The sequence below is a fragment of the Bombus bifarius genome, unplaced genomic scaffold (genome assembly GCF_011952205.1).
Source record: "Bombus bifarius isolate JDL3187 unplaced genomic scaffold, Bbif_JDL3187 scf7180000009125, whole genome shotgun sequence".
Taxonomy (NCBI): Eukaryota; Metazoa; Arthropoda; class Insecta; order Hymenoptera; family Apidae; genus Bombus; species Bombus bifarius.
The window spans coordinates 5,979,804-6,006,151 of NW_022884914.1; the positions used below are offsets into that span (position 1 = coordinate 5,979,804).

The 26,348-nt window shown below is 35.5% G+C and overlaps 1 protein-coding gene across 18 annotated transcripts in view; it reads right to left on the minus strand.

The window, feature by feature from the left end:
- LOC117213639 (neurobeachin) overlaps positions 1-26,348 on the minus strand; it is a 416,930-nt gene that overhangs the window by 89,817 nt on the left and 300,765 nt on the right. For 11 of the 18 annotated variants that reach the window (XM_033459150.1, XM_033459160.1, XM_033459157.1 and 8 more), the window contains exons 3-27: positions 15,561-15,687; positions 15,367-15,467; positions 15,111-15,206; positions 13,513-13,634; positions 12,881-13,007; positions 12,263-12,382; positions 11,952-12,098; positions 11,502-11,609; positions 10,361-10,501; positions 9,670-9,815; positions 9,343-9,556; positions 7,085-7,337; positions 6,855-6,997; positions 6,386-6,576; positions 6,197-6,305; positions 6,051-6,132; positions 5,640-5,956; positions 5,347-5,568; positions 3,268-5,092; positions 2,878-3,043; positions 2,433-2,586; positions 2,135-2,314; positions 1,132-1,272; positions 847-954; positions 400-571 (exon numbers count right to left, since the gene is read on the minus strand). In XM_033459150.1, the coding sequence (XP_033315041.1) occupies positions 400-571; positions 847-954; positions 1,132-1,272; positions 2,135-2,314; positions 2,433-2,586; positions 2,878-3,043; positions 3,268-5,092; positions 5,347-5,568; positions 5,640-5,956; positions 6,051-6,132; positions 6,197-6,305; positions 6,386-6,576; positions 6,855-6,997; positions 7,085-7,337; positions 9,343-9,556; positions 9,670-9,815; positions 10,361-10,501; positions 11,502-11,609; positions 11,952-12,098; positions 12,263-12,382; positions 12,881-13,007; positions 13,513-13,634; positions 15,111-15,206; positions 15,367-15,467; positions 15,561-15,687 (5,512 nt within the window). Of the gene's footprint in view, positions 1-399; positions 572-846; positions 955-1,131; positions 1,273-2,134; positions 2,315-2,432; positions 2,587-2,877; positions 3,044-3,267; positions 5,093-5,346; positions 5,569-5,639; positions 5,957-6,050; positions 6,133-6,196; positions 6,306-6,385; positions 6,577-6,854; positions 6,998-7,084; positions 7,338-9,342; positions 9,557-9,669; positions 9,816-10,360; positions 10,502-11,501; positions 11,610-11,951; positions 12,099-12,262; positions 12,383-12,880; positions 13,008-13,512; positions 13,635-15,110; positions 15,207-15,366; positions 15,468-15,560; positions 15,688-18,131; positions 18,228-26,348 lie in introns of those variants that run through there. The other 7 variants (XM_033459161.1, XM_033459153.1, XM_033459146.1 and 4 more) reach the window with 5 other exon arrangements.

Genomic DNA, 26,348 nt, shown 5'->3' on the forward strand with positions numbered 1-26,348 from the left:
TTATGTAAAATTTGTTAGAGGCAACACATACGTATTCGAAATAGAACACGCATATATTAATGTCAACATTAATTTCAAAGATTTTCATGTTCTTTACTAACGTTTTTTCTAAAATCCGTACAAAGTTCCTACAAATAGCAAGATCTATAGTCACCTCCATAAATTGTAATTAGATCATTTTTTGCGTAATTTAGTTACATGTAGCATTAAGCATTTCAACGCTTAAATAGAATAAATCCTACAATGAAAACAATGCTCCTGGATAAAGTAATATTAAAGAATTGTTTATTTCTCTTTTACTAGGCATCATGTGTTTACGTTTATCAATTAAGTTTCTCCAAATCTTGTATAATTTTAGTGTAAACAGATTGTTTAATAAGATAATAGTGTATACTTTACCTGAAGGGCTACCTGGTCTTAAACTAGCACCATTAGTCTGTATTGTTTGAACTGGACTTGGTGGCCGCTGTGATATTGGTGGTTCCAATATATCACGGTACTTTGATACCATTAGTACAGAGATGAAGTAAACTATAGCGAGGGACAGAAACTGGGCCTGCTTGGTTTCCTCCTGAAATAAAGAAAGGAAAACGTGCTTCTTATTAGTAATATCTACATATTACTATTCTTATTATTAACCCTGTTGAAGTCATCGAATTTTTTATGTCTGAATACAGCCAGAAAAAATTTAATGTTTTAAGAAAATTTTCGACATATAATTGAAATGAGGAACAACTATGTTCTTAAATCTAAACAATTTTTTAACGACAAAAAATATAATTCGATGGGAAATAATACAAAGAGTGTAGCAGAATGAATGACACGCGAAATATTCTAAATACTTACAACATCTCTGTATATCACAGCTCTTAAGCGATTCACGTCCATATCTTGCAGTAATTTCTCTGGATCTTTTACAGGACTTAATTGATGTGCCAGATTATCCACTATGTTCTACAAAAATAGAGACGATACTTTACTTGACCGTTGGTAACCGATGTTAACGGATCACTGTGAATGCTATTCTCTATACGATACGGCTTCGAATAAGTACATGATATGTAACTTGTCAATATCGATGACAATAACACATTTCTCTAGATAAATTAAGTTCGATCAGATGAAACATACCTTGGGTGATGTTTGAGCTCCACGTATAAGAGACTGTATGTGCTGTGATTTATTACTAGAACCAATCTGTCGACCTAACATGCTGTACGATCTGCCACGTTCTTTACACTCTAAGCAGTTTCTAACGGCACATGTACAGACCTATAGAAGCATTTCATCAGATGAATATAACAAAAACATATAGTGTACACATACATGTTGAAGTTCTATGTTATACATTTACGGAGAACTAAAAATATTATGGCTATTTAAAACACTGCTGATATAAGAACTATTTCTATTGATAAAAAATATAGACTACGATAGTGTTAAAGTGAGTGTGGCTTTCAATTTTCTTTACGCGAAGTATATGATTCCTTATTATTTTCAGATATCAACATTCAAGAGAATTATAATATGTATATTACAACAGATAATTATATTTTTGATTTTGGATCGAAACATGTGATAATTTTATACGTAAATTTTTATATAGGTAGTTTATATGTTATGACACTATGAAACACCAATATGTATATACAGATAAAAAAAATTAATGCGAAGCACAATCTATATGATAATTCTATTATAATAGAATTTTAATTAACTTCGTCTTTCATATGAGAGGAGATACATTGAAAATCAATAATAAAAGTCGTGTAGAAACCTTAATTTTTACTCTCAGGGGAAATATATTAAAATGCCAAAAGACGAAGTTCATCGATTAGTGTTTGTGTATATAATAATGTATGTAAGGAATTTCGTTTATCAGGATGCGCACTGATAACAGCGAATCTAAGAAATATGGATCGAAAACACTTAATATGGTCTTTTTCAATAATCTCACTCCATTTGTTTGTTCTATCGACATTCTACGATATTCACAGAAAGAATTAATTTCTTCAACTATATATAAATGTCACAGAAAACGAGCTTTTCATGAAATTCGAATTACACGGTGTGGTATAATAGTGATGTATCTGTTTGAGAAACGAAAAATACTACGTGGACGATAAATACAAACCAGTCTTAAACACTGCCTTAGAATACCGCCACTAGACATATTCTTCTCAGCCTCCAGTTCACCGAAATTTAAAGAGCTGGCGAAGATAAGTACATCAGCCATGTTGACTAGTCTTTGTAGAAAAGAAACCGCTACCTCAATTGGCATCCCCTGAGTTGGTTCAATTACATCCAATTCGCTCTATGAATATATCCAAGCACCAATTAAAAAAAGGAATCCGTGAAAAATGAACTTTCCACCTGGGATATGCTCTTCTATGTGAAATCAGGGAAAAATATGGAAAAATGTTTATACATACATTTGGTGAGGTCGCCGATGCTAGAAGCGGTAACAATCCTCCGCAGGCAATTATAAGATTGTCAGCTAGTTGCGAAATTAGGTGAACAGTATTAACAACAAATATTGCGTTCTCGCTGCTGTTTACAAAGTCCAACACTGACTTCGTCGAATGACTGGAACACAGTGGAATATTGAATTTAGCAATAAATTGTATCGCAAGTTTATTATTATATTGAGTCGAGTAATAAATTCGTTCGTCTTTAAAATTTTTTTAAAATTGTAAACATGCAGTTATTTGCATTTTTTGATAAAAGATGTAAATCTATAGAGAAATAAAATAAATTAATTAATCCTTGATTCGAAAGATTTCATACTAATGAACGTGTGACGTGTTTTTTTAAAAAAAACGTGAATGAAATATTGCTGCAACTAATAGTACATGGTAGAATTAGATATTTATGTACCTTCTCCAGACTTGAATGTCTGTCTCTAACGAGAAGAGGACATCCGAGAGTAATCTCTGATGTATATAAGACCATTTGAATTCTGGTATTCTGAAAGGAGGACGAGTCGGGCCTGGACTAAACATTGGTCTTGTAGAAGGATTACCTTGCTTCGATCGTTTTGATTCTATAATAAATATCAACAGTTTTGTATAATGTGCTGAATACACGATATATAATAGATTAAATAATTAGTAAACTGCGAATGTTTATGTATTTATGGAAACTCAAAGGTCTACAATATCGAAAATAATTAATTGTATTCACAAAAATATAAATTTTCATAAACATCCACGATCTAATAATTAGGTAACAGAAGGCAAAGAATAAACATGTTATGGAAATTCTCACCGAAATGATTGGGATCCACTTGCGTGGACGTTGAGGCACTCCTTGGTCGTTTCTGTGGCGACGATGTTTTACGCAAGGGTACGGGTAAAGAAGGAGGTTCGTTACTGTTTAGATTATCATCGGTGGTTGTCTCGGTGGATACAGCTGGTAAGCTGGATCTGCGATGAGCATCTACGTGATCCGGAGTTAAATCATTCAATAACGAATTATCCCTCGCAACCACTGTAGAACTAACGATTTGAGGCACACCGTCGGGCATATTTTTATTTGCATCACAGACCGTAGATATTGTTGGAATTTGCTGTTTAGGATTTGGCACTTGCGTCACATTATCTACAGAACTTTGAATATCGCTATTACTACAAACACTATCTGTTACTTCTACCTCGGTTTCAGTTCTCACCGGAATGTCTGACTGATTATCACTTACGTTAGTAGAAATAGTGGACGGCACCCTTGAATGTTTTTCAGTTACCTTCTCCTCGTTATCATTAATAACAGCACTTTTGTCCTCTGTTACAGAGTTCACGGCGCATTTCTCACTACTTAACTCACTAGTCACTACTGTTTCCACTTTCTTGTCTTCTACATCTACCTTCGTCTTACCGGTCTCGATATTTTCTATTACGCTAGTTGAGCAATTGGAATCTTTCACGGTTTCCTCGGTATCGTTTTCAACGCTATTCTCAATGTCGACGCTTGTCTTTTCCGTGAGTTCAATGTCCTCGTTAACATTATCGTCAATTTTATCCGTCTCCTTCGACTTTATATCACCCAAATTGTCTTGGTTCTCCGTCGGTGTTAAATACGCTTCTGAGGTATCGCTGTCGATCACTTCTCGATCATTCTCCAATTGCAGCTTCTCGATGTCTTTGATGGTCAATGGCTCTGATGTCTCGCTGGAGGAAATAGGTAGCACTGATTCCGAATCAATCTGTTCCGTTGAAACAACAACGTCTGTGGAATCTTCCTCTACTATCTGTTTGCTAGTCTGTTCCATTTTTTCGGAAGCCTCTGCCGCGTCAGAAGAAATCTCATCACTGGGAGTGACTTTATCTTCCACGTTTGATTTTTCTTTACACGTTTCATCAACTTGTTTTGTAGGAGCTTCAACGTCGGTTTCAGCATCAACCTCAGCTTCTACCTTAGCTTCGACTTCGGTTTCAGCTTTAACCTCAGCTTCAACTTCGGTCTCCGCCTCGGCTTCTGCTTCAGCTTCAGCTTCAACCTCACCTTCAGGTTCAGTTTCATCATCTTGCGACTTCTGTACGCTAGAAACACCAGTACCGGACGCATCTGTATTGTCTTGAGATACCGATGCTGTTTCTTCCATCTGTTCAATGTCTTCCTGTTTAGTTTGTACACTTTCCTCCATCTTTTCAACGGGAGATAATTGAGAGACGATTTCCTCCTGTGATTTCTGTTCTGAAGGATCGTCGTCCTTCTTCAGGACTTCCTGCACCGCCAAGGAATCCGGGCTGGAACCTTCGATCTTATGAACCTCGCTATAGAAATCACTGGAGCTCTCTATTGATATCGCTTCGCTGGTCTCCTGAGTCGTTGGAATAGAGACAGCATCGCTGTTTCCTTCTTCGAGAATTGTCGGCGTGTCCGTATGAAGTTCACGCGCTGTTGTCGGTGTTTCTGGTTTGTCACTCAGTCTGGAGTCCAGGGATATCGCTTCGCTCGACTGAGCAGTGTCCAGGGTTTCGCTGTGCGATTTGATGATCGCTGGACTGCCATCGCTTTCAGTATTGTCTATCGAGTTCAAGTCGCAGCTGCAGGACTCTTCCAAACGGTCGTTGCTCTCGGTTGCATCGAACTCCTGGAGATGGAGTTAGTTATCATGACATAGTACAATTGATGTTCTAGTGCTTATATATCATTTATTTCAAGAAGGTATTTTATATTTGTTCCTCATCTACAGAAAATAGTAGGATGAAATATTCCTACTTTCTCGGCCATGTAAATATCTATTCCCTTTTTCCATTTCTTAAACCGCAGAATCTTCAAACACGAGTTTAACTAACATAGTAAGCCCCATAAATAGCTTAATCCTAAAAAAACTTGATATCCAACCTTGTAATTCCTTTCTACATGTTGCACTTCGTGGTTCTGTTGATTGCCCCAGGGTGATGGTTTGCTATATCCATTATTCCCTGAATGTTGTTGATCCCAACCGGAGATAGTGCTGATTGGCCTTTGCTGTCTTAACTCGGGATCCGTAATGTTATCTGATCGTTGCCTCTCGTAATGTTCGTACATCTGAGCGAACTGAAGCTTGAATTCCTCATAGGATACCTGGAACAGTGCAACGTTAATCTTACCGTAGGAATTGTCTTTAATTTTGTCCACAATGTTAGAATATTTACCTTGGAGTGCACGATGGCCAGAGTGTCTACCCACACTCGCCATCCACCGTACTCGTGTTTTATAGCATGATGCAGAAGCATACGAAACAACGAGTACACCATATCCGAGATCTTTTGCTCTTCCGTGTTCTTCGGATGAATGTAGGCCATGGCTATTAGCCACTCCTGCCATACAGACATCTGTAGAACAGTTCGACGATTTTCTCGATTGTTGTTGCACAGCAATGTCATATCCGAGAGGAACAGCTTCTTCACTTCCAACAGTTGCTCCGTTTGCTTTGATTGTCGAATTAACGTCGCTACTACCTTTAGAATCACTGCAATTATGTATGTAATTGTTAATATCATGAGATATGCTTTTATATAGATTTATAATCCTATCATTTTAAATTAACTGATTTGATGATTTACTTGGATTTTCTAAACGATAATGGGACTCTGGTTCAGGGTGTCTGGCATAAAGGATCTGTTGGCTAATGTGCTCTGTCATAATCTGAAAGGATATTGTATAAATTAGAATAGTAATTGATTAGTTAAATTTTTACTGAAAATAGTACCTCGTATAAAACATTATAGGTGGGTAGTGACAATGTCTCCTCGTTCAATAGTAATCTTTCGGCCAATAATGTGTACAAGTTATGAGGGCTCATAACATCATATTTTCGTCTGGAATTCAAAAAATGAATCTTAATAGCTATCAAATAAATACTTTGCTTTTTTTTAATTAATTTATTGAATTTGTTTACTTGTGTGTACTGCGGCTTAAGAAGAATCCCAATAACTTCAAAGCTTGTAAACGTATTAATTGGCTTTCCGCCGCTAATAACTTAAAAATCGTTCTGACGCCTTGCTTCGCATCGAAAGCTGGAACCATCGACGATGGGTGCTCCGACATTAATGATATAAGCATTTGCAAAACATCGTGTAGATTTTCGTCCTGTGAAAAGATATAAATTTTTATATTATTGGCGGGATCAACAAACTTACTCTTATTATTATAATATTTGAAACAAAAAGCTTATTTTTTCAAACTTTAATACTCTTTATTTCAACATTCGAAACAATACGAGAAACAAACGTAAGTAAGACATACAGAAACAAAGACAAGTCAAAATTAATTCTTTTTATTTTTCTATTCTTATCCTTCATCAAAGGTTAAGGTTAAACTTTATGTCATCAAAAGCATTTTTACACAATCAATTACGAGCATTATACCTCGTGTATTGTCGTCAGATAATTCAGAATACTCTGCAACTCGTCATCCTTTACTCCATTCCCGATCATAATAAGTTGTTTCAGAAATAACAAAATATAAGAACGTATTGTCAAAATATCCTTCTGTTGAGGTCGCGGCCCATCTGCAATGAATCGAAAACGTCATAAATCCGCCATAACCTATCGAACCCTATGGAAATACATATTTCCATGTATTCAAAATTACTCACCAAGTCCTTTGGGTGTGATTCCACTCTTCGCTCGCGGATTGGCAACCCAGTAATAGTACTTAAGCGTGTGCACTGTTTGTAATACTGTGGAGACTCTCCTTACATTTGAATATATTTGGGTGTCACTGAGGAACTCTGTGGCCAAGTACGAATAGAGCCGCGTTTGCACCGGCGCCGGTGTATAAATCCACAGAGCGGCATTAAAAAGTACGTGGTCCAATAGCTGCCATGTTAGGAATGAAAAGTAAAACAACTACATCACCATGGATCTGCCTGTTCTTCGGACACACCAATCTAGCCGACTTTTATGTATTCCTTATTTGTTTACGTGGTCTTTTTGTTCTTGCTTCTTAGATACATTTCTCCAGTTTCATGGATACGGATGGAAATTAAATAATCGTACCAGCGGATAATAATATTTTGCTCGTTATATCGAGCATACAGTCTCGTTATGGTGAATTTAAAATAGGAACTTAACATTTAGAACTGTGCAGCAGGGTATATATGTATACCGTAGAATGGAAAATACATAGGAGGGAAATTTGAAAATAAGAAAGAAACTGAGAGTGCCGATAAATTCATCGTACAGAGTTTGCGACACATTATTAAAAAGAAAAGTAGATTGAGGAGAATAGAGATGACAATTCATGTCAAACATTCATGCATCGAAAAATCAATATTGAGAATTTGGTAGCTCTGAAGGCAATATTGAGACAAATTGAAAAATTACATAAAAATCACAGAACCAATCAATATTCCACAGGACGTATATGAATTATAAATTTTAATATTAATTTTTGATATTTCAGACCATATAAATATACTTTTATAAGCAAATATTGAGATAGAAGTCTTCCTTTCTTTCATGATTTAGCTGTTCACCGCGAGAAAAGGATGTCCCAATATTTGAACTTTGCGTATAGAAAGAAAATAATGAAACAGCTTTCCTGAAGGCGATAGGCATCCTCGATAGAAGAATATGAAGCGAAGTATTGTAGATTCGAACGAAAAGTCAAAATTGTCAGTAAGTACGCTCTCATGTAGCACCGTTTCGAAATAGAAACTTAGACAGATCGGTCAGACAGCAAATAGAGAATAATAATATTCTTCAGCGTTGCAAAAAACAATAGAAGTAGATAGATTCTCGTATGGAAGCAAATATTTAGTGTGAACAAAAATATATAGTCTTGCGTAGCCATATTATGAAATCAGGAAGCCTAAAAGTCGGTAGATTGCATGCGATCCAAAGATTCGGGTAGCATAATGTCGTTTCCATGAGAAAAAGTATAAATAGTACATGCTTGAAATCGTAATGCATTGTGTGTGAACGGATCAAACCCGAATGAACGAAAATATGTACACATACGTTATAAATAGCATATAACATACAGAGCATCTACGAGCAGTTTTTATCGTACAAGCTATTGCAACAGATATTATATATGGAGTAGGCAGAGAGAGAGAGAGTAAATTATAATACGCTAGAACTGCGTTTGATAGTTCTTTCGTTCATGCTATTGTATACTGTATCGTGGGTAAAACAAAAAGAGGAGAATGGAGAACGAGGAATAGTTACGTAAATGTATCATAACATACGAAATTTTTATGGGAGAAATCGCTAGACTGTTTCAATGATGAACTTACTAGGGAGCTTAAATGTACCTACGCTATTACATTTAGATACAAACCCTAATAACACAATGTGATTTTCTAATTATGAGAGTAACCATATGTCTCGTAGTAGAGTTGGTAGTATGCTTTAATTCAATTTAATTGAGTTAAAATTTATGTTGAATTCTTAAGATATGTTAGCTAAAATAATTCGTCCTATAAAATATGGGTAAAACTGAATAATTATGTGAAAAAGGATGAAAAAAATAGATTTCATGAATGATTCATTACACAAAATTGTATCTTCAATAGATCAAATTAGAAAATATTATTCTAAAATTATCGAATAAATTATAAATGTATGCAAAGATGAATTATTTTAGCTAATTTTGATAAACGATGTGTATTCGCCTAGTACAAATACATTTACGATATACGTTATATGTATTTTATTACTTTCGTGCAAACTAAGCTTGCCCATTCTTACTTCCGTAAATCTACTTGGACCCAACTGAACTCCGATTTCCATCGAAAGTTCCATTCTACCTTCAATGATCTCTACCTCTCATCCAACTTATCGCTAATTACTCTTAACGTTAATTTAATTCTAATTCGTACGAGTACTAAACTAATGACTAAATCGATACCTGTTTCAATAACAAGTCGCTGTTAGCGCTGAGACAGGTAACCAGATGTTTCGTGAGCTCCAAAAAGGACGCGAGAACTTCCGTAGTTAGATGGTCTCTGCTCGCTCTCTGCAGCATATAGCTGATCACTAGAAAGCCACGGTTTTGTACCATGTGTTGTTGAACGGTTTGTGAACTCTCCACCAAATCGCAAATAAACCCCAACAGTTTCGAACTAAAATTCAAGTTGTCGTGTTATATGATCGAGAAACATGATTCGGCTATGATACAAGCCGAATACTTGTTCCATCGAAAATTTCGATGTGAAGAGTTTTGGTAGATATTTACCATAACGTTGGGTCTCGTTTAACATCGTTGGGCGCTATGCAATCGTAAGGCATATCTAGTTGCGAGAACAAAGGGAACAACACTTGAATGCCGCCAATCGAGTTTAACGTGCTATGAATGGAATGCGTGATGACAGCTTTAACATCCTACAAATAGACAGTAAAATGTTCGCATGTTTTCCAAGTTCGATGTTCTACATTCGGTTGCAAAATAAAAAAGGACCAAAAAAATTGGGACGCTCAGAAAAGCAACACTTTTAAATTTTTGTATCAAAGAGACAGCCTGCATTCGAGTGTAAATCACTGGAATTTTTATTTTTTATGAATTATAAAGTATTTTTTTTGTATTGGTATCCAGGTTGAATGTTTGAAACTAGGGTTATTTCCTTTTTCAATATTTCAAACTATTTTCTTTCTACTAGAAACTACTAACTAGAAGTTATTTTCTTTTCAATATTTCAAACTATTAAACTATAAAATAACATAAAAGATTAAAAACATTTTAATAGGGAAAAATTCAATTTTTGTGTCATTCGTTTACGATATGAAAAACGTCGTGCCTTACAGCGAAAAATGCTTTTACATGAAAATTTGTAAAAAAAAAGACTGCTAGATGAATGACATTTTCCGAGCGTCCTATCTTTTTCTTTTTTTTTTATTTAATTACAAGTATAGCGTGTTCGATATCATACCTGCAGCATAAGGGCGTGTGGTGTATGTACAAAATAGGAGACGTTGCCTTTCGGTGCGCTTTGCAAGCATAGTTGAGAATCCGTTGCTACCGGGTTGTACATGAACACAATCGCATTCGACAGCTTACCATCGTAAAGCACCTATAAAATAGCGTTGTTAATACCGTCGATGTGTCTTTCTAATTGCATGTCGTAAAATCATTCCACTACAACAAGTCACAATTTATCTTTGAAAGCCTACCAAACAGAAATGAATATAATTACCTGTGGAAATTTGTCATTTTCAATTATAGATTAATATTGGAAATTAAAAAGTAGAAAAGTAGACTTTCAAAGTAAATTTTCATAACTATTTAAATTAATATCTACATGTTAAATGGACAAACGTGCCACACATCATAAACCGAACTGTACGTGATTTTAGGTCAGACAGGCTGTGTTAAATCTTCAGAGGGACGCTTACGGACTTAAAACAATTTCCAAACTCAGGATATCCATTAGTCGCAGTGTCCATTGCTAATAACTAGACTGCAGATTTTTATACAAATTCATATTCTGATCCTAAACAGTGATTTGTTCCTTAACTTTTACTTTCGGATATTTTACATATATTTGCATATTTAGAATTCTCATAAATGAATAAACATCCGCAGCCTACTAAAGAAACACTAACTAAAGTATGACAGGTATAACTTAGTATATGTTCGTCCGTACAACCTATGAAAAATCTTTTACTACGAAAATACACACATCACAGCAAAATGATTAAACAGACAGATTTATGAAAAAACTTAACTGTTTAATAGGCTATAAATTAATCAGGGTCTTGCTATAGGCCTACATCGTAAGAAAGCATCAGGCAAAACAGAAAATTGTGGCTCGTATGAGTAACGAGTCGTGTGTGTAATAAACGAAAAAGAGAAAAATCCACAAATAGAAGCAAATTATGCAATGGATAGATACAAACGTTATGAATCGCAGTAACGTCCAACGGAACGTGACGTTCTGGGGAAAAGATATTCGTAGTGATGGTCGATAATCGGGGTAATTACCTCTGACGAAACTCGAACGCAGTAACAGAGTGATTAAACAATGTGCAAATCAAATGTAAACGGGAGAAAAAGAAAATAAAAATGCTTACAGTTTGCATACTTTGGTCCACCATGCTCGTGAGCTCCGGCTCATCACTCACCCTTTTGTGATTGTCAGGCAGATTCAGGTAACACTCGTTGTCAAAACGAAACTGACTCTGTGAACAGAACGGGAATGGGAACACGGAATGTTGAATATCTAATGAATCTACATAAATCCGAGTTCCAGATGCCTTTGTGAAGAACACGGAGAAAGTATCAGAGAAAATTAAAGATCTTCATGAAAAAATACGTGAAAGGAATTTCTTTCACAATTATAATCTGCTTTTATGTTAATTCTCTATATTTTGAATTACTAGAGCGCAAATTCTATTTAAAAGAAATTCATATTTAGCTAGAACATGTATCCATAATTACGAACGAAGAAGGAAAGTTTAATGGAAGAATTTTTTTCAAGCCTGTTATCTATGCAAAGTTTTATGTTTCTAAACTCAATGTACCTTATATCCAGGCCCCAGTCTATGCATAGCGCATATCTGATGCGTCGTCAGAGCTTCGCTGAACAGATAAATCGCGCTCATTTGTCCGCAAAACACGCGCTCTTCATCCAGTTCCGGTGTAGCTCCGATGTAACATTTGTCAAACGGCTGCAAAGAAGAACGTGCTATATAGCTCCTTTCATTTTCGATCAACATTTCATAGCCAGAGACCACAATTTCAATGCGTTTCGAGCAACGACCAGTTTTAATTGCGGTCGGCAAACACGTAAAATTAATAGGCGAAATTATATTCAATACGTAAATTTACTTACGTCGTTTGTCGAAACGAACCACGCCATTTCGGTACTCGAAGCCAATTGACCATTGACCAAACATTTAATTTCACTCTTCGTCCACCTATTATATATGTACACTACGGCGATCATGTACCACTGTGAAAGTAAACGTTATTGGTTCTCTTGAAAATGTTTCGAATAAACTGTCCTTGAGTTGAACGTTTTGTAAAGAGATTTAACAGGAGCAATTTTTATTAAATATTCTGACAACACATACGGAAGAAATGTTACAAAAAGTGGTGAAGTTTTATACGATTAACACTTTCATTCCCATGATAAGTGCACGATACACATTTAGAATTATGAAATACTATGCTTCTATCTTCAGACATATCTTATTCTACTTAAAATATTCCTTGCCCATGTTTCCATAATGTTTTTATCACAATGTTCATATAAATTTTACCGATCATATGATCAATAGAAACATACGACGAGTAAGAAAGTTACACACAAATGTTTGTAATATCTAAATAATTTGGGAATGAAAGAATTAAATGTTCTAATGTAAATTTCGAGTTACATCGTACTTTGATCTTAACACCGAATATGTTAAATAAATTTCCACAGAATTAACATAGAAATGTGGCCTACCTTACGTGGTTGGAATTCATATTTGACACAATGTTGGAAGCCCTTGCCCTTCACTTTCATAGATGTGAGGACCAAGCAGTTCCCTACGAAATGCGCGGAGTACCCTACTCCCTTGCTAGTTTTAAAACTGCGAACAAAGGAACGTACAAGCTTTGTGAACGTAAATGGTGCCGACTAGAAATATCTGGAATGTCAATAAAAATTCATCAACGATCTTTCTGCTCTACACGGTTTCGATCCTCTGTATTTTATTCCTATTCTTCCGAATAACGATGTACTTTGTAAACGGAAACAACAGTTGTCGATTGTATGGAAATCGAATTGTTTCCGCGTGACGGAATGCGATCAAATTGTTGCACGATGCAACGTTCGAATAGGAATCCTTTTTTCGCGCTAACTCAAACGGAGCTGCGTTTAATCAAATTCGAACGGTCGAACATGAAGGAATTTGATCGGCACGTTTTTCCCCTGGCCCCAATTTCCTCTGTTTTATTCCAAGTTCCGTGTATTTCTCTTTCTCTCGTTCGTGAAAGACGGCAACGTAAACGATTCTTTAAGGTAGCCAGTACTAGCCAGGCCACTTCGATTCGAGAGAGTGTTCCCGCAAGAGGGCTTGATGTAAGAGCACTTACCAATAGAGGTACGGCTTTTCTCGTTCGATATTAACGGAGTTGATAGGATCCAGACGGAACCACGTGGTAAACGTGAATCCATTCTCGTGTGGCCATTTCGCGAGCGGCGGAAGGACGATCGCCTGACAATGTTGCAGAAATAATTAAATAAGCTCGAGTAGAATTAGAATTTTATTGTATTATATTATAGATAGGTACTTCATTTACCATTTATACTGGTTCTAGCTATTTATTTATACCTCCTGGTTTTCTGACATAGAAAGACGTCAAAAACTACTTAATAATTGATGTGATCTTGTCTGAAGAGGATGTTATGTTAATGAAATTAGGTATTTCATGGATGGATCGTGCAGTTTTCCAATATGGTGCAATTCTTCAATATAATAATTATTATAATATATATTATATTATAATATATATATAATATATTCACGATAATCAGGTTTAGGTATAGGTGTATTTGGAAAATAAGCTGCCAAACTTTGGCAATATGTTGTGTGTATTTTTAACGAATATTCATTTTCTTCCTCATATTTATATAATTTTTAATAAATGACTTACAGCTTACGATCTTCATGAAGATATACGAAATGCTCGTTTAAAATGAGCTAAATTTTGAATTTTTACTCGATGAATTAAAATTTCTGTCTTAAGTATGTACTCACTGCATAAAAACTTTATTCAAACTTCGTAGTAGACGCTTCCCCTTTGACTTGTACTCTTTCAAAGTTATATATTAAAGGAAACGCTCGAAACAGTTCCCCCGAATAAGAAACTTCTTTTCCTTAACATTTTCTGTCATATCGAAAGTTTCTGTCTCTAAAACTCATTGAATAGCTACCAACGTCTGCACCGGACGACATCTGTTCCGATGGATTTTCACAGAGAGTTTTATGTTCTTGCTCTACATTCGTCTTTTTGTTCGATCATGAAATGGATTGCTATGTCGATGCTAAAATAACATTTATTCTAATACTAGAGAAATTTGTTCAAGTATTCTCTTCAATGTGCAAGCTTGAAAAAAGCTTTGTTTAATTTTGAAAGGAATAATTCTTATAGCTTTAAGAAGTGGAACATAATTCCAAAACTTGGCACCTCGTACATTGGTGATTCTGTGTTACATAAATCAAACGCTTTTATTTCTTTTTAAGAGAAAAGGGAATTGAAATAAGAAATTTTTGAAATGCAAGATGAATCAAGTGTCAAGATCCAAAAAAATCTGATATATCTACTTAATATTCAAGGAGTCTTAGAAAAATTTACTCGTACGGAAACTGTTTCAAATTATTGCGAACTACGTCTTGGATTCTATCCTTTACGTTTAAAAAGATATACGTTTAATCTTGATCGAGTTTTAGGTTCATCCATAATTTCGAATGATTTTCCAGCTGTTCGTCTATGGAGTTCGACTGGACGAAGAATCAATAGGTCATTTGATTCGACGGATTAAGCGCGAGTGGAAGTTCCATGAAACAAGGCGAATTTTCTTATCGAAAGTTTAATAGAGTTCAGAATCGAATGGCATCTTCCGCGAGGTCGTAACAGGAATATCCGGTGCCGGAGAGGAACGGCTGAGAGAAGGATGAAAATCGACTTACCGATCCCTTTCTGCCGGGAAAACTGAAAAACACGTCGGGTCCGTTCCGTTGCGGCATCTGACGAAGAACGTTTAACAGTTTTGCCGAGTGTCGTGGCTGTGACATACAAGAATACAATAAAAATTCTACACAATACATCATACGAGATATAAACTTCTACTCAAAAGTCTTAGGAAAGTTTCGTCAGTTTCTTTGAACGTGAATAGTTCTCTTTCGAAAGAAAATTTGTATTTCTATATCTTTTGGACCTTCTTACCCATTTCCCTTTTACAGCTTTCATAGCACCGAATAAAAGTTTTAACTCCTTCACCGTTATACTGTAACTGGCCAGCACTCCAAGCATGTCGATCAGTAGATCTATCGAACAGAGGAACGTTGCTTGTTGTGTAAATTGCACGTATGGACTATTATAGACGCGACCAGGATTAGAATCGTTTGATAAGGATTTACCTGCGACGACAGTTTCAGCGCGGGACAGACGAAGCAGCACGTGTTCGATGAGGCTTACGTCTGTACACGCTTGTAAGTTGCGCACGCTCTTCCTTAAAATAGCGATGAACACGCTCCATATTTCAGCCTGTAACAAACAAAAGATACAAAACATGAGAAAAATAAAAGTATCATTTCATTGCCATGAATGTATTCTCCAAGTGTAAAAATATTTTTAAAAGATTGCAATTTCACACGACGGACTGAAAATCGTACGAGTGTAAGTCAAGATCTGGAGAATTTGAAATTTATTCAGGTATTTTAAATTCTTAAAGGTATAATCCCTTTAGCCTAATTAATTAAGCAGAATAATTATAACTTTATTCTCTGCTGCGATACGTGTACGTGACTTGAAAAAATATAATGAAATTTTTACAACAACAAATGCTGCACGCTGTTTCTTAAAAAATGGTCTTCCATACTGCAAGTTAATCTAAATGAGCCCGTTCTTACAACCTCTTCCACTGAACTATAACAAATTCCAAAACCCATACCCAATCACGAGTTACGTAAGTATTAAACGATACATTAACGCGAGCTGCATCGGTAACCATAAGGCCTACTTTAGTGGTGGTAGTTAATATCCAAATTATTATACAGCGCTATTGGTTAAAGTTATCCAAGCTTAGTCATTGGATAAGAGATCAGAAGTGAAGCAACAACCAACGAACGAACTCGCTTTTAATCCGTTACTAATACGTGAGCGACGTCACGGAGCGACATAATCGTGGAAAGCAAGAGGAGGCCAAACTGAAAAGCATCCAGCGACCGCCGACACCGTTGAAATCCCGAAAATGCGGTGGAAATTTCACCGGCTTGGAATTTCCGAAGTTTCGCCGAACGAGAGTTTAAGGGTATCCTATGTATATCGGATAACGCGATAGGGTGGTTTTTCGTACGTGCATGGAATTAAAGGGGCGCCGCAACTCGAGTTAATCCCCGAGGGAAAGACGTTTTGTGTAGAACATTCGAGGTTTGGTCTCTTTGGGGATTCGTGACAATTCTATCGATACCGATGCGAGGATAAACGAGCTCGTGCCGTAAGTAAATCGATCCTTTTCCTGAATAATTACGATGAATTAAATCTAAGTTGAGAAACTATGGCGAATAAAGAGCGAAATTTAAACAAAATGAACTTTGGGAAAATTTTCTAGCTTTAGTAACGTGACAATCTTTGTAGCGTGTATGATGTCGGTTAATTAAAAACAAATGACGTAGTCTTGACACGTTGTTTGGTGCAGGTTTGCTTGATTGACTTTTAAATAGCAATTTTAACGTCTTACAGCAAAACTTTATGTCTCTACTTTACAGTGTTCAACGTTTCAGTTAATTAGTTTCATAGATAGAACCCCAAGACATTGAGTAGTAATATCTCCCAAAGGTTATTGGAATACTTCTGTTCTTCGCTAATAAATTTGCTGTACACAGACTAATTAAAATATAGATGTTTTAATATGTTTTATATATATAGATGTATAAAATATAGATGTATAAATATGTTTTAATAGCTATTTAAAAAAAAAGAAGGTGAGAGAACGTACAGCTTCTCTTCTCTTTAATTTTCAATCAAAGACGCGTGATAATTCTCCCACTCCGATTTCATCCCATACGTTTAAAACAGTTTATCAATTAAGAATTTAAAAGTAATGAAAGTACTGCGGCCCGGTATAAATTACACACAGAAATTTACATCATAAATTACGTTCAATACTTCGCAGCATTCATCTCCGTACTCTACAAGGAATATGGATGGTATATATAGATATAGTCGTGTAATCGAGTTTTTAAATTGGCATTTCGTTTTCCCCTTCAATTTTTAAAAAGAAAGAAATTTTAGTTCAGTTAAACTACCGTTCCTGTCTTTACCGTTCATTTATAGGTTGTATGACGAAACTATTTCTATCTTTAATAAATATAATAAACGTTATTCAATAATATATCACCGACGTTGAAATAATTTCGATATCCTTACATTTCCATGAACGTAAAACGATCAATTATTTAACATAATATTCTATTTTCGAACATGAACTTTTTGACGTCGCTTAAAATCGTGAAAAATACGTTTCTAACAGTCTTCGATAGAAAATAGGAGGGAATGTTGAAAACTACTAAGAAACACATCGCGTAGAATTCGTAACGAGTAAAAGTTATTACCTTGGATATCGAATTTATTCAATGAATGTCTTTCCGTAATAATACAATGGCATTGTTTCCACAACGATGTCGTTACAATACCGCGTTTCGAAGACAGTGTATTGCGCATCAGGGCACGTAAACGATGAAATATAACCGAAACTATGCGTCGTTCGTGTAACACCGAATTCAGCGTGAATCGGTAATATCGCCCGATCGAAGACGATTACACGTGCTTCGATGAAATTAAATTCTTTGACGGTTTCGATGCCCTCCCTCCGTGAATTCGCGTAAATTTCTGCGCGTGAAATTTTCATTAATTTTTTCAGAAAACAACAAGGGAGAAACCCCAGAACCGTCAAATATATGTAATATTACTATAAATTTAACGCTTACTTGTTGGAAAGATTGAACCAGGCTTCTCCTGTAGCAGCGGCTTTGTGTTAACACACCTTTCTTATCGCACGACAGAATTTAGACTACGGCTCTCGTCTCGCTACGCTTGTTATTATTACAAGAACGTTTCTCTCCTTTGATCGACCGATGGTGTTGTCGTTCTCCAATTTGTGTTGATGTATTGATTCAACCACGTAGGTATTATTGATGTCGACGAAAATTTAACCACTGTTAACCCCTTAACCTACGATTTACGTTCGAGAATTTTGGACCCAAAAACGTAAACAAGGTATTATATATTATATTATATATTATATTTGGCCCGATCATCTTACAACGGGCTATGTTAAGGGGTTAAATAAGTCTGTTGCTCATTAGTCGACTGTGGATATTTATGCATTTATAGAAAATTTAAATATATATTCATTAACAATACATATTTCAATATATATATTACATATATTCCATATTCCATATATATTGAAATATGTACTGTTAATGAATATAAGGTCTTTAAGTATTATATATATTTCTTTTTACATATATGGAATATATACAATAATAGAAAATTAATAATCAACATTTTAATGAATTTCTAATAGAAATAAAATATATAGAAGAACAATATTTCTTCATCGCGCATTTTCTTCTGCAATTCATCAGTCATGACAAAAAAATTCTTCCCCTCTTCTCCTAGAATTGTCGTCTCAAGCTCTAATGAATATTGCGAAAATATGTCGCGAGGATGCCAGCTGATCTCGCGCAATCATGTTTTTCATGGGATCGTTCAATTTCGTCTCTGGGACTCCGTCCATTTCGCTTGGTGCATTAAACTGTACTTGCGGGACTGGCACCCACTTTTCAACAACCGTGTCACGCTAAAAGCTACCAGCCGTGTACGGCTTTTAAAGCTGATTGCGACACCAAAGAGCGCTATTCTTTCGAACATTACCATGTTTGATGGACGTCACTTCAGCGCCTCTTTTTACATTCGTATATTCTTCTGATCGTAAGATCGATTTATTGGCCTTTCATATTAAATTCGTGTAGTATCTATCCATTTTGTGAATGGTATATTGTAAATGTAATATGGTTTTATATCACGATCCTTCGTGTGCATTGAAATGGTTTACTGGAATTAGGTCAACTTGAAGAAAATGGATCAGTAAAACATGGACGATTTTGAGAGAAAAGCGTGATATTACAATTTAATTTTAAACACGATGTCCTAGAAACTATTTGCAAAATTTGGTACTTGCTCCGTCCATTTTAATATAAGGAGTTAGTAATATTTCATGGAATTAATTTATTTCAATATTTACTTGATAACCCACTGAACGTCGTTGCGAGTTCAACGTCTTTTATATCTCCTATATTTTTATACTTTGCAATGAATCTGGTATCTTAGATTCAGTTGTGATACCCGAACGAATAAAAAGGAATCTCAATTTTCCAATTTTATATCCACACTATTTTAATCCTCGTGGGATCATATTTTCATTGTCTATTATCTTTGAGACGTCCTAATGGAAAAAGATAATATCGGGAACAAAATATTTCGTTACGCCGTGTTTATCTTTCGCAACCATCCATCTTTCATGACCTTACATTTTTCCATAGCATGAATCCAAAGGAAGATATCAACGTGGTCTGTTTTTCCTGAACGATTTTAATCTCAATACGTCTTCGGATGAATTACGATAACGGGAGTGACGTTGGCGATGTAATCTTCCGGCAATATCGCGGAACGATGGAGCAAAAAATCCGAACTCCATTTACAGCGTTCCTTTGAAGACAGAAAAAAAAATACGATACTCGACCCAGTGAAAAGTTTGAAAAAAGAGTAAGAAATATTTCTTCGTTAAGAAGATCTAGAAAGAATTTCAAATTCACCAGAAGAATGTGATAATTGAAAAACAGTCTTGATTGCATTTTCTTTGCGATCCAAAGAAACCGTTAATGACGTTCTAATAGAAGGAGATCCAAGAAGTTTCGTTGAAACTAATGACCTCGCGTTTTAAAACTTTATTTCGAGATCTGCTCGTTGAAAAATCCGCTCGTATCGTTAGATCGTTGCGGATACTTTCAATTATTCTAGGTACGACGTGCACCTCGGTCGTTTGCATATTTAAACACGCCGAGAGCCTCTTGATTAAGTATTGCCGCTCGAGTTGATAACTCGGCGCTGTAGTTGCATCGGATAATGAAAATCGCGAAAGTATCGGCTGAAAGAGGACGAAGAACCGTGGAGCGTTCTCGACGTGGCTGCGAAACGAAACCACAGACGATCTCCCCTCTCGACCCCTTGTTAATTACATCGTTATGAAATCAGTAACCCTTATGCAATTAACAACCTTTATCAAAGTCCCATCATGGGTTCCCGTTTAATCAAATTCTCCTCTCTCGCGTTTCTTTCTCGATCCCTTCGTCGATATTGTCCTCTGCTACCCCTTCGTGAATAAATTGAATCAACCGATACCGTAACCGACGATACCGTTGACATCTTATTTGAATCTCATTCTTCGCCACTCTTCCTTCATACCTTATAGCCCGGAAGCTCGATATTTGGTTTCTCTTTACCGATAATCGAGACATCGCTCCCACGAAATGCTTTCCATTCGTCACTGCCAATTTTGCGGGCTTTCCAGCCACGAAGCGTACGAGACTTTATTTCGTTACACTCTTTGTTCCTTTCTTGATATTTATCAGTTTCGATTGCTAAAACTCACTGAATATTGAGGTTTATTAATATCATGGATAAATGACACTTTAAATACTTTCGTAATCTCTGCGGAATATAATCCAGTCTTATTACAGCGCTATTGAAATTTCAAAATGTTTCGTATAATATACGTAATATATTCATAAAAAATATCTACAAGTATTCGAATACTTTAACATAATACAGAAAAATAATTGGTCATATGTATTTTTCATTCAAAGTTACCCTTGGTAAGTATCACCGCAATATCAACATTTTCTCAACGATCTGTTTTTCTTCCATCGTTTATGCTGGCAACATAATCAGCTAACCAAGCGCCACGAATGACCAGCGTGCGGCTCAACTTCGCTAATCAAAGGAGCTTTTCACGGTAAAGAGACGTTGACCCAGTTACTTATTCCCTTTATCGTCTTCGTTCTACCTGGGAACACAATCGATTGGATAAGCGCAGGTATGTGGCCCGATGCAAAATCAAATATGTTTGGAATGTTTGCCGGGTACAAAGGGCGCCGCGGATCGTTCACAGTTCGCGTGATAAACGATTAACTTCCGCTAGGAACATTCAAATTCGGTACTGGCGAACCGTGAACACCGTGAAGCCTTTACGATATCCTTCCTTTCTGGCAAGTTCAATGTACTCTCCACAGCTGGCCTCCGCATCATATTTTAGATTAGGGCCATGAGGGTTCGCATCAAAGGAAATGCGAGCCTGCACACAGGTACAAACGTATGCAAGAGAAGAAAGTAAGCTTTTATCGCTCCGTAGACAGGTTCATAGAGAGACTCAGTAAAAATCGCTCTCGCGAATTCTATCAGTCACAAAGCTTCCTTGCGGCTGACCTCGGACTAATCTTCTTGCAAATTTGTTTTCGACTCAGTCAATTTTCGAGAACACACTGTTTGAAGTGGTTTGCGGCGGAATAGAGAAGTGAACCGCGGAGTAATCACTTTGCACAAGTTACGAAAATATTTTCAGTTTGCACAGAGAACGCTTTGTACTTCTTTTCTTTTTCTTTTTCTTTTGAATCAAAAGTATTGGAATACGAATGTGATGGTCGTTGCTTGAGGCTAGTTATGAAAACGTTTGAAACTCGAGATAGAGAATGTTGGATGTGAAATATGAAACTCGATGATGAAGCTAAAATATGTATCTCTATAGAGTTTCGTTAACATTGTGTTAGATCTTCATGGGAGCCTGCACACAGACTAATTAGTGTCTAACATTGATCATACATTGTTAAATATGTTTGGTTTATATTCTCAAGTAGAATCTCAAGTAAATAAAAATTGAATTCTTTCATTGGGTACATTATATCTTAAAAATTACTTGTTGCTAATATGATGATATTTTTCATTCACATCTTTGCCTGTTATTAAAAAATCCAATGTGGAATATATAAAAAAAATTCAATCGTGGCTTAACATTCCAGATAAATAAAATGAAAAACTCAGAGTGCTTTTCTTTCGTTTCTTAATCTATTTCTGAATCGTGCCATTTGTATTAAATCTTCTTGCGCATTGCCTCACACTACACCGGTGCAACCGTGTTGTCGTTTGGATCTTTGTTTTTCAGCGAACCGTCGAGCGTGTCCGCGTGATTTCAACCCACTCGGTTCGCAATATCGCGCTAGCAAACAAACGATTACGCGAGATCACGCGAGATTTCATAGATGTATGAATCTTCGTGTTTTCATCAAGGGGAAGAGAAAATAAAGATCTGCCAGGAGCTGGTTAAATTTTTCGACGAGCAGTGTGATGACAAGCGGCGTGGTAAACGAAGAGACGGCTAGTTCATTTAGAGAAACAAACAAACAATGCTTCTTTTAATCAACTTTTTGACTTTAATTGACTTGGCTAAGATACCGTCCGTCGCGTTTATAATTTTCTTTCCTGGCAGATTTCCGAGTAAAAAGTTTCACTCCAGATGGAGGATCGGTTTAATGGCCAAAATCAATTGGCTGCTCCAAGTTGGCGCGATATGAATTTCGCTGCGTCACGTACAGTGTATCGTGAAAGTATTCGGACAGAGACCTTTCATGAATACTTTTCAATGACTGTTCAAATACTTTTGTGAGCTACTGTAGTTACTTCGTTATCTTACTTTTTATCGTTTTGTCATTATTTTGTAATTACTTTACTTTGAAACTATATTGTAATTTGTTACAAAATGTAATTTTACGGCGATAGATCGAATTTTACTAATCGTCGGTGGTGAGTTTGAAGTTGCTGACATCCTAACGATGCTTGTAAATGAGAATCTCACACAATGGTACTTCAGTGATAAGCTCGTAATTGCAAAGGTTCATAATTGTTTGCGTCAATAATAGCAAAACGAAGGAGATATAATCGAGAGATTTATAGAGCTTTGATGAAGGTATATACGCAAGGTCATCAATATTTCCTTGTACAAAACGTTCGTGCTTTCAAAACAAAACAAAACAACCAAATATTCCGTATAATCTGGTATTATCTGGTCCCTTACGAAATATTTCTTCTTGATAGTGGAAGATCTTTGAGATAATTTTATTTAAAGAAGAATGTTTATCATACTCTCCCATTTGCGTATTAAAATATTCATATTAGAGCATTTTATTAAAATAAATCTTGTAATTTAAATATTCTTTATTGAACTATTCTTTGTAAAAAGATCCGCTACCCGATTTACACGTTTTTTCCAACAGCAACATTATCAGATAATGGAACGTTAGAAGGAACGACTTAAAGAGCAGCATAATGACGGCATAATTCTCCTCTATTCTCTTTCATTTCGCGAACAGGACGTCAAAGCAACAATGGCACTCATTTATTTTTCATCGGTCCGCTTTACTCTGTCTTTTCTAATAATGAACACGGCAATTATCTTCATGTCAACGAAAGAAAATGCAGTCATTAAAACTACCTTACGAAACCTTTTGCTAAATTGCCTTAATTGGCCAATTAATTAGAGACGATGGAAGATAGATATAAAATATACAAAATTATAAGTTGCCAAAACACGAAAACCATATTGTTTTATTATTATAAAATTAGCAAACAGTATTTTTATCACAGATTTCTCTTGTTTAATTTTAAATAAAGTATTATATTATACATAAATATTATAAATAAATATTTTAAAAATATTTTAAAAGAAATATCCGCTTATATCATCATTAGATATTAAAAATTCTTTTAATAATTAGAATTTCATTCCTGACACGGTCGCATAATTATAAAAGAAAAATAAAGGTATATTATACAATACATTTTCTAATATAAAATGTCCAGATCTCATTTGGAACTTTAAATTGCCATCAAATTGAAACATATTTATACATAAGCAACATATTCCGATAAATAATATTTCTGATTGTACATAACAATTTAATAATAAAATACAGTTGTCAGGTTAAATAATTTCATGAATACATTTATATTTACTACGTAATTAACTTATGAGTCTGTAAAATCTTAATCAACATACAGCATCCGGATTCTCCAGATAATATTCTTAATATTCTTAACCTCTTTTAAGTATCATTAATTCTGCTTAAAATCTATAAGAAATTCAATAAACAAAACAGCAAATTATATATATAACTCGCATCATCATTTTTTTATCTGTCTTTCAAATCGCATGATATATTCTTAATGTAAATACTCTTCAAATTTTACTGTTTTATAGTGACACAGTGTAACATGAAAATATCGACGATGGAAGGATAAAGAGAAAACGTATGTAGGTGAGCAAAATCACTTCGTTGAAGCGTGAAATGAAAGGGATTCAATTTGTGTGCTCTAAATGACTGTGACACGGTGTCGTGGATGTGTTTGTGTTTATGTAGATTGCAAGTTAAATCGAAGCAAGATGGCCACTATTACCAGTGATGGTCAGAGAACGATGGATAGAATAAGTTTCCTAGTCCTCGCAGATGGCAAACATTCACGCTGCACATGGCCTTCATTTGCATTTCCTGTATGACCTTACTTTCGGTCGTAACGGTAACGGCTCGCTTTGCTTCTCCCGTGATCTCGTGTTCGCTCTGCCCGAAATCGATATTTCCTTTTAGGTACCATCGCATCGTCGACATCGTAAAACGTCTACTATTGAATGGAACTACAAGCAATGGAAAAGGAATGCGCTACAGCGAAAAGCTTTGCACAGGATGAGGTAGTCGGTGTAATGACCTGGAAAATTGCTGATATTCCTTATTGAAATAGACTCAGGATAATAAATTTATGAAGTCGATCCGTATAATTTCTTGTACTTCATAAAGAAAGAGTTTTTTTTCATAAAGAGATTCTTGTACTGTATATTAATATCGTGGAAAATAAAAAATATGAGGAGATTATTTATGTTAAAAGATATCTTTGCTACTCAACGCGATTCGCTGTTTTCGAATTTCGCAGAGTCGTAAACTTATGATTACGCTCGTTTCTAACGATATACCAGGGACATCGATTTATGTACATTTAATTGTATTAGAATGAGTCTATTTTAAAGTAACTAACTATGGAACTTCAAATGTTTATTAAGCTAATATTCTCATTACACTAATGTTTGAAATATAACAGAAAAATTATAATCGGACATCTTATGAAATATTTATAAAATAATAATTACGGAGGATATTATTACGAGACACGAGATAGAGACACGAGAATGGATTTCACAACTGCTTGGAAGCTTGCGCGAAAAAAAGCTGTTCGTGCGCTAATTGCGAAAGAAGGAATGGAATGGCCGTTTCATAAATGATTACAATGAAATACCAACTGGTATTATAGATGTCATAACTTAGCGATAGCACGAAGGCTTGCGGCATTCTCCGGAACAACTGGGAATTGGTCTGAGGATGCCGTGAATTCCTGTGTTCGTCTGTTCTGATGAACGTCCTGTCGACACCGTTCTCGCTAGAACTTTGCTCCGAATTCGACTCGTAACCATTGATCTTTCTTCGCGCGAAAATTCTTCCTGTCATGGCCAATAATCGCCACCGTATTACAAACAGAGCACTGGAATACTAACACGGTAGTCTAATTGATACATTGCGAAAGTTGATGAATTTTGGTCTCTAAAAATTGAAAGTAATTCTGCTTGATTCATAAATAATTAGGTTTTGTGTTGAATAACAACTAAGCAAAGAAAGAAACATTTCTTTCTGTTAAAAGGTAACGAAATTTCTTTGATATAGTCGTAAGACGGAATTGGTCGATTCAATCATTTAGTTATACTACTGCGTCTGATTACTACACACTGATTCGAAGATAGACAAACAAGGTACAGAATTGAGCTGCAATGCGTAGCTTTCTCGTGTCTCACGAACTTTAATAATTTTTAATTCGGAAATAAATCCTACCATTTATTATTAATTATAATATATGTAAATCAAAAAATATAACTACATTCTTCCGTTTTTTATCCTCCGATACTTTTGTATTTTCTCTTTCTTTTCTCGCTTCTTTTGTCATCAAGCTTTAATTCTTAATCGAAACAAATACACGATACCACGAAATTC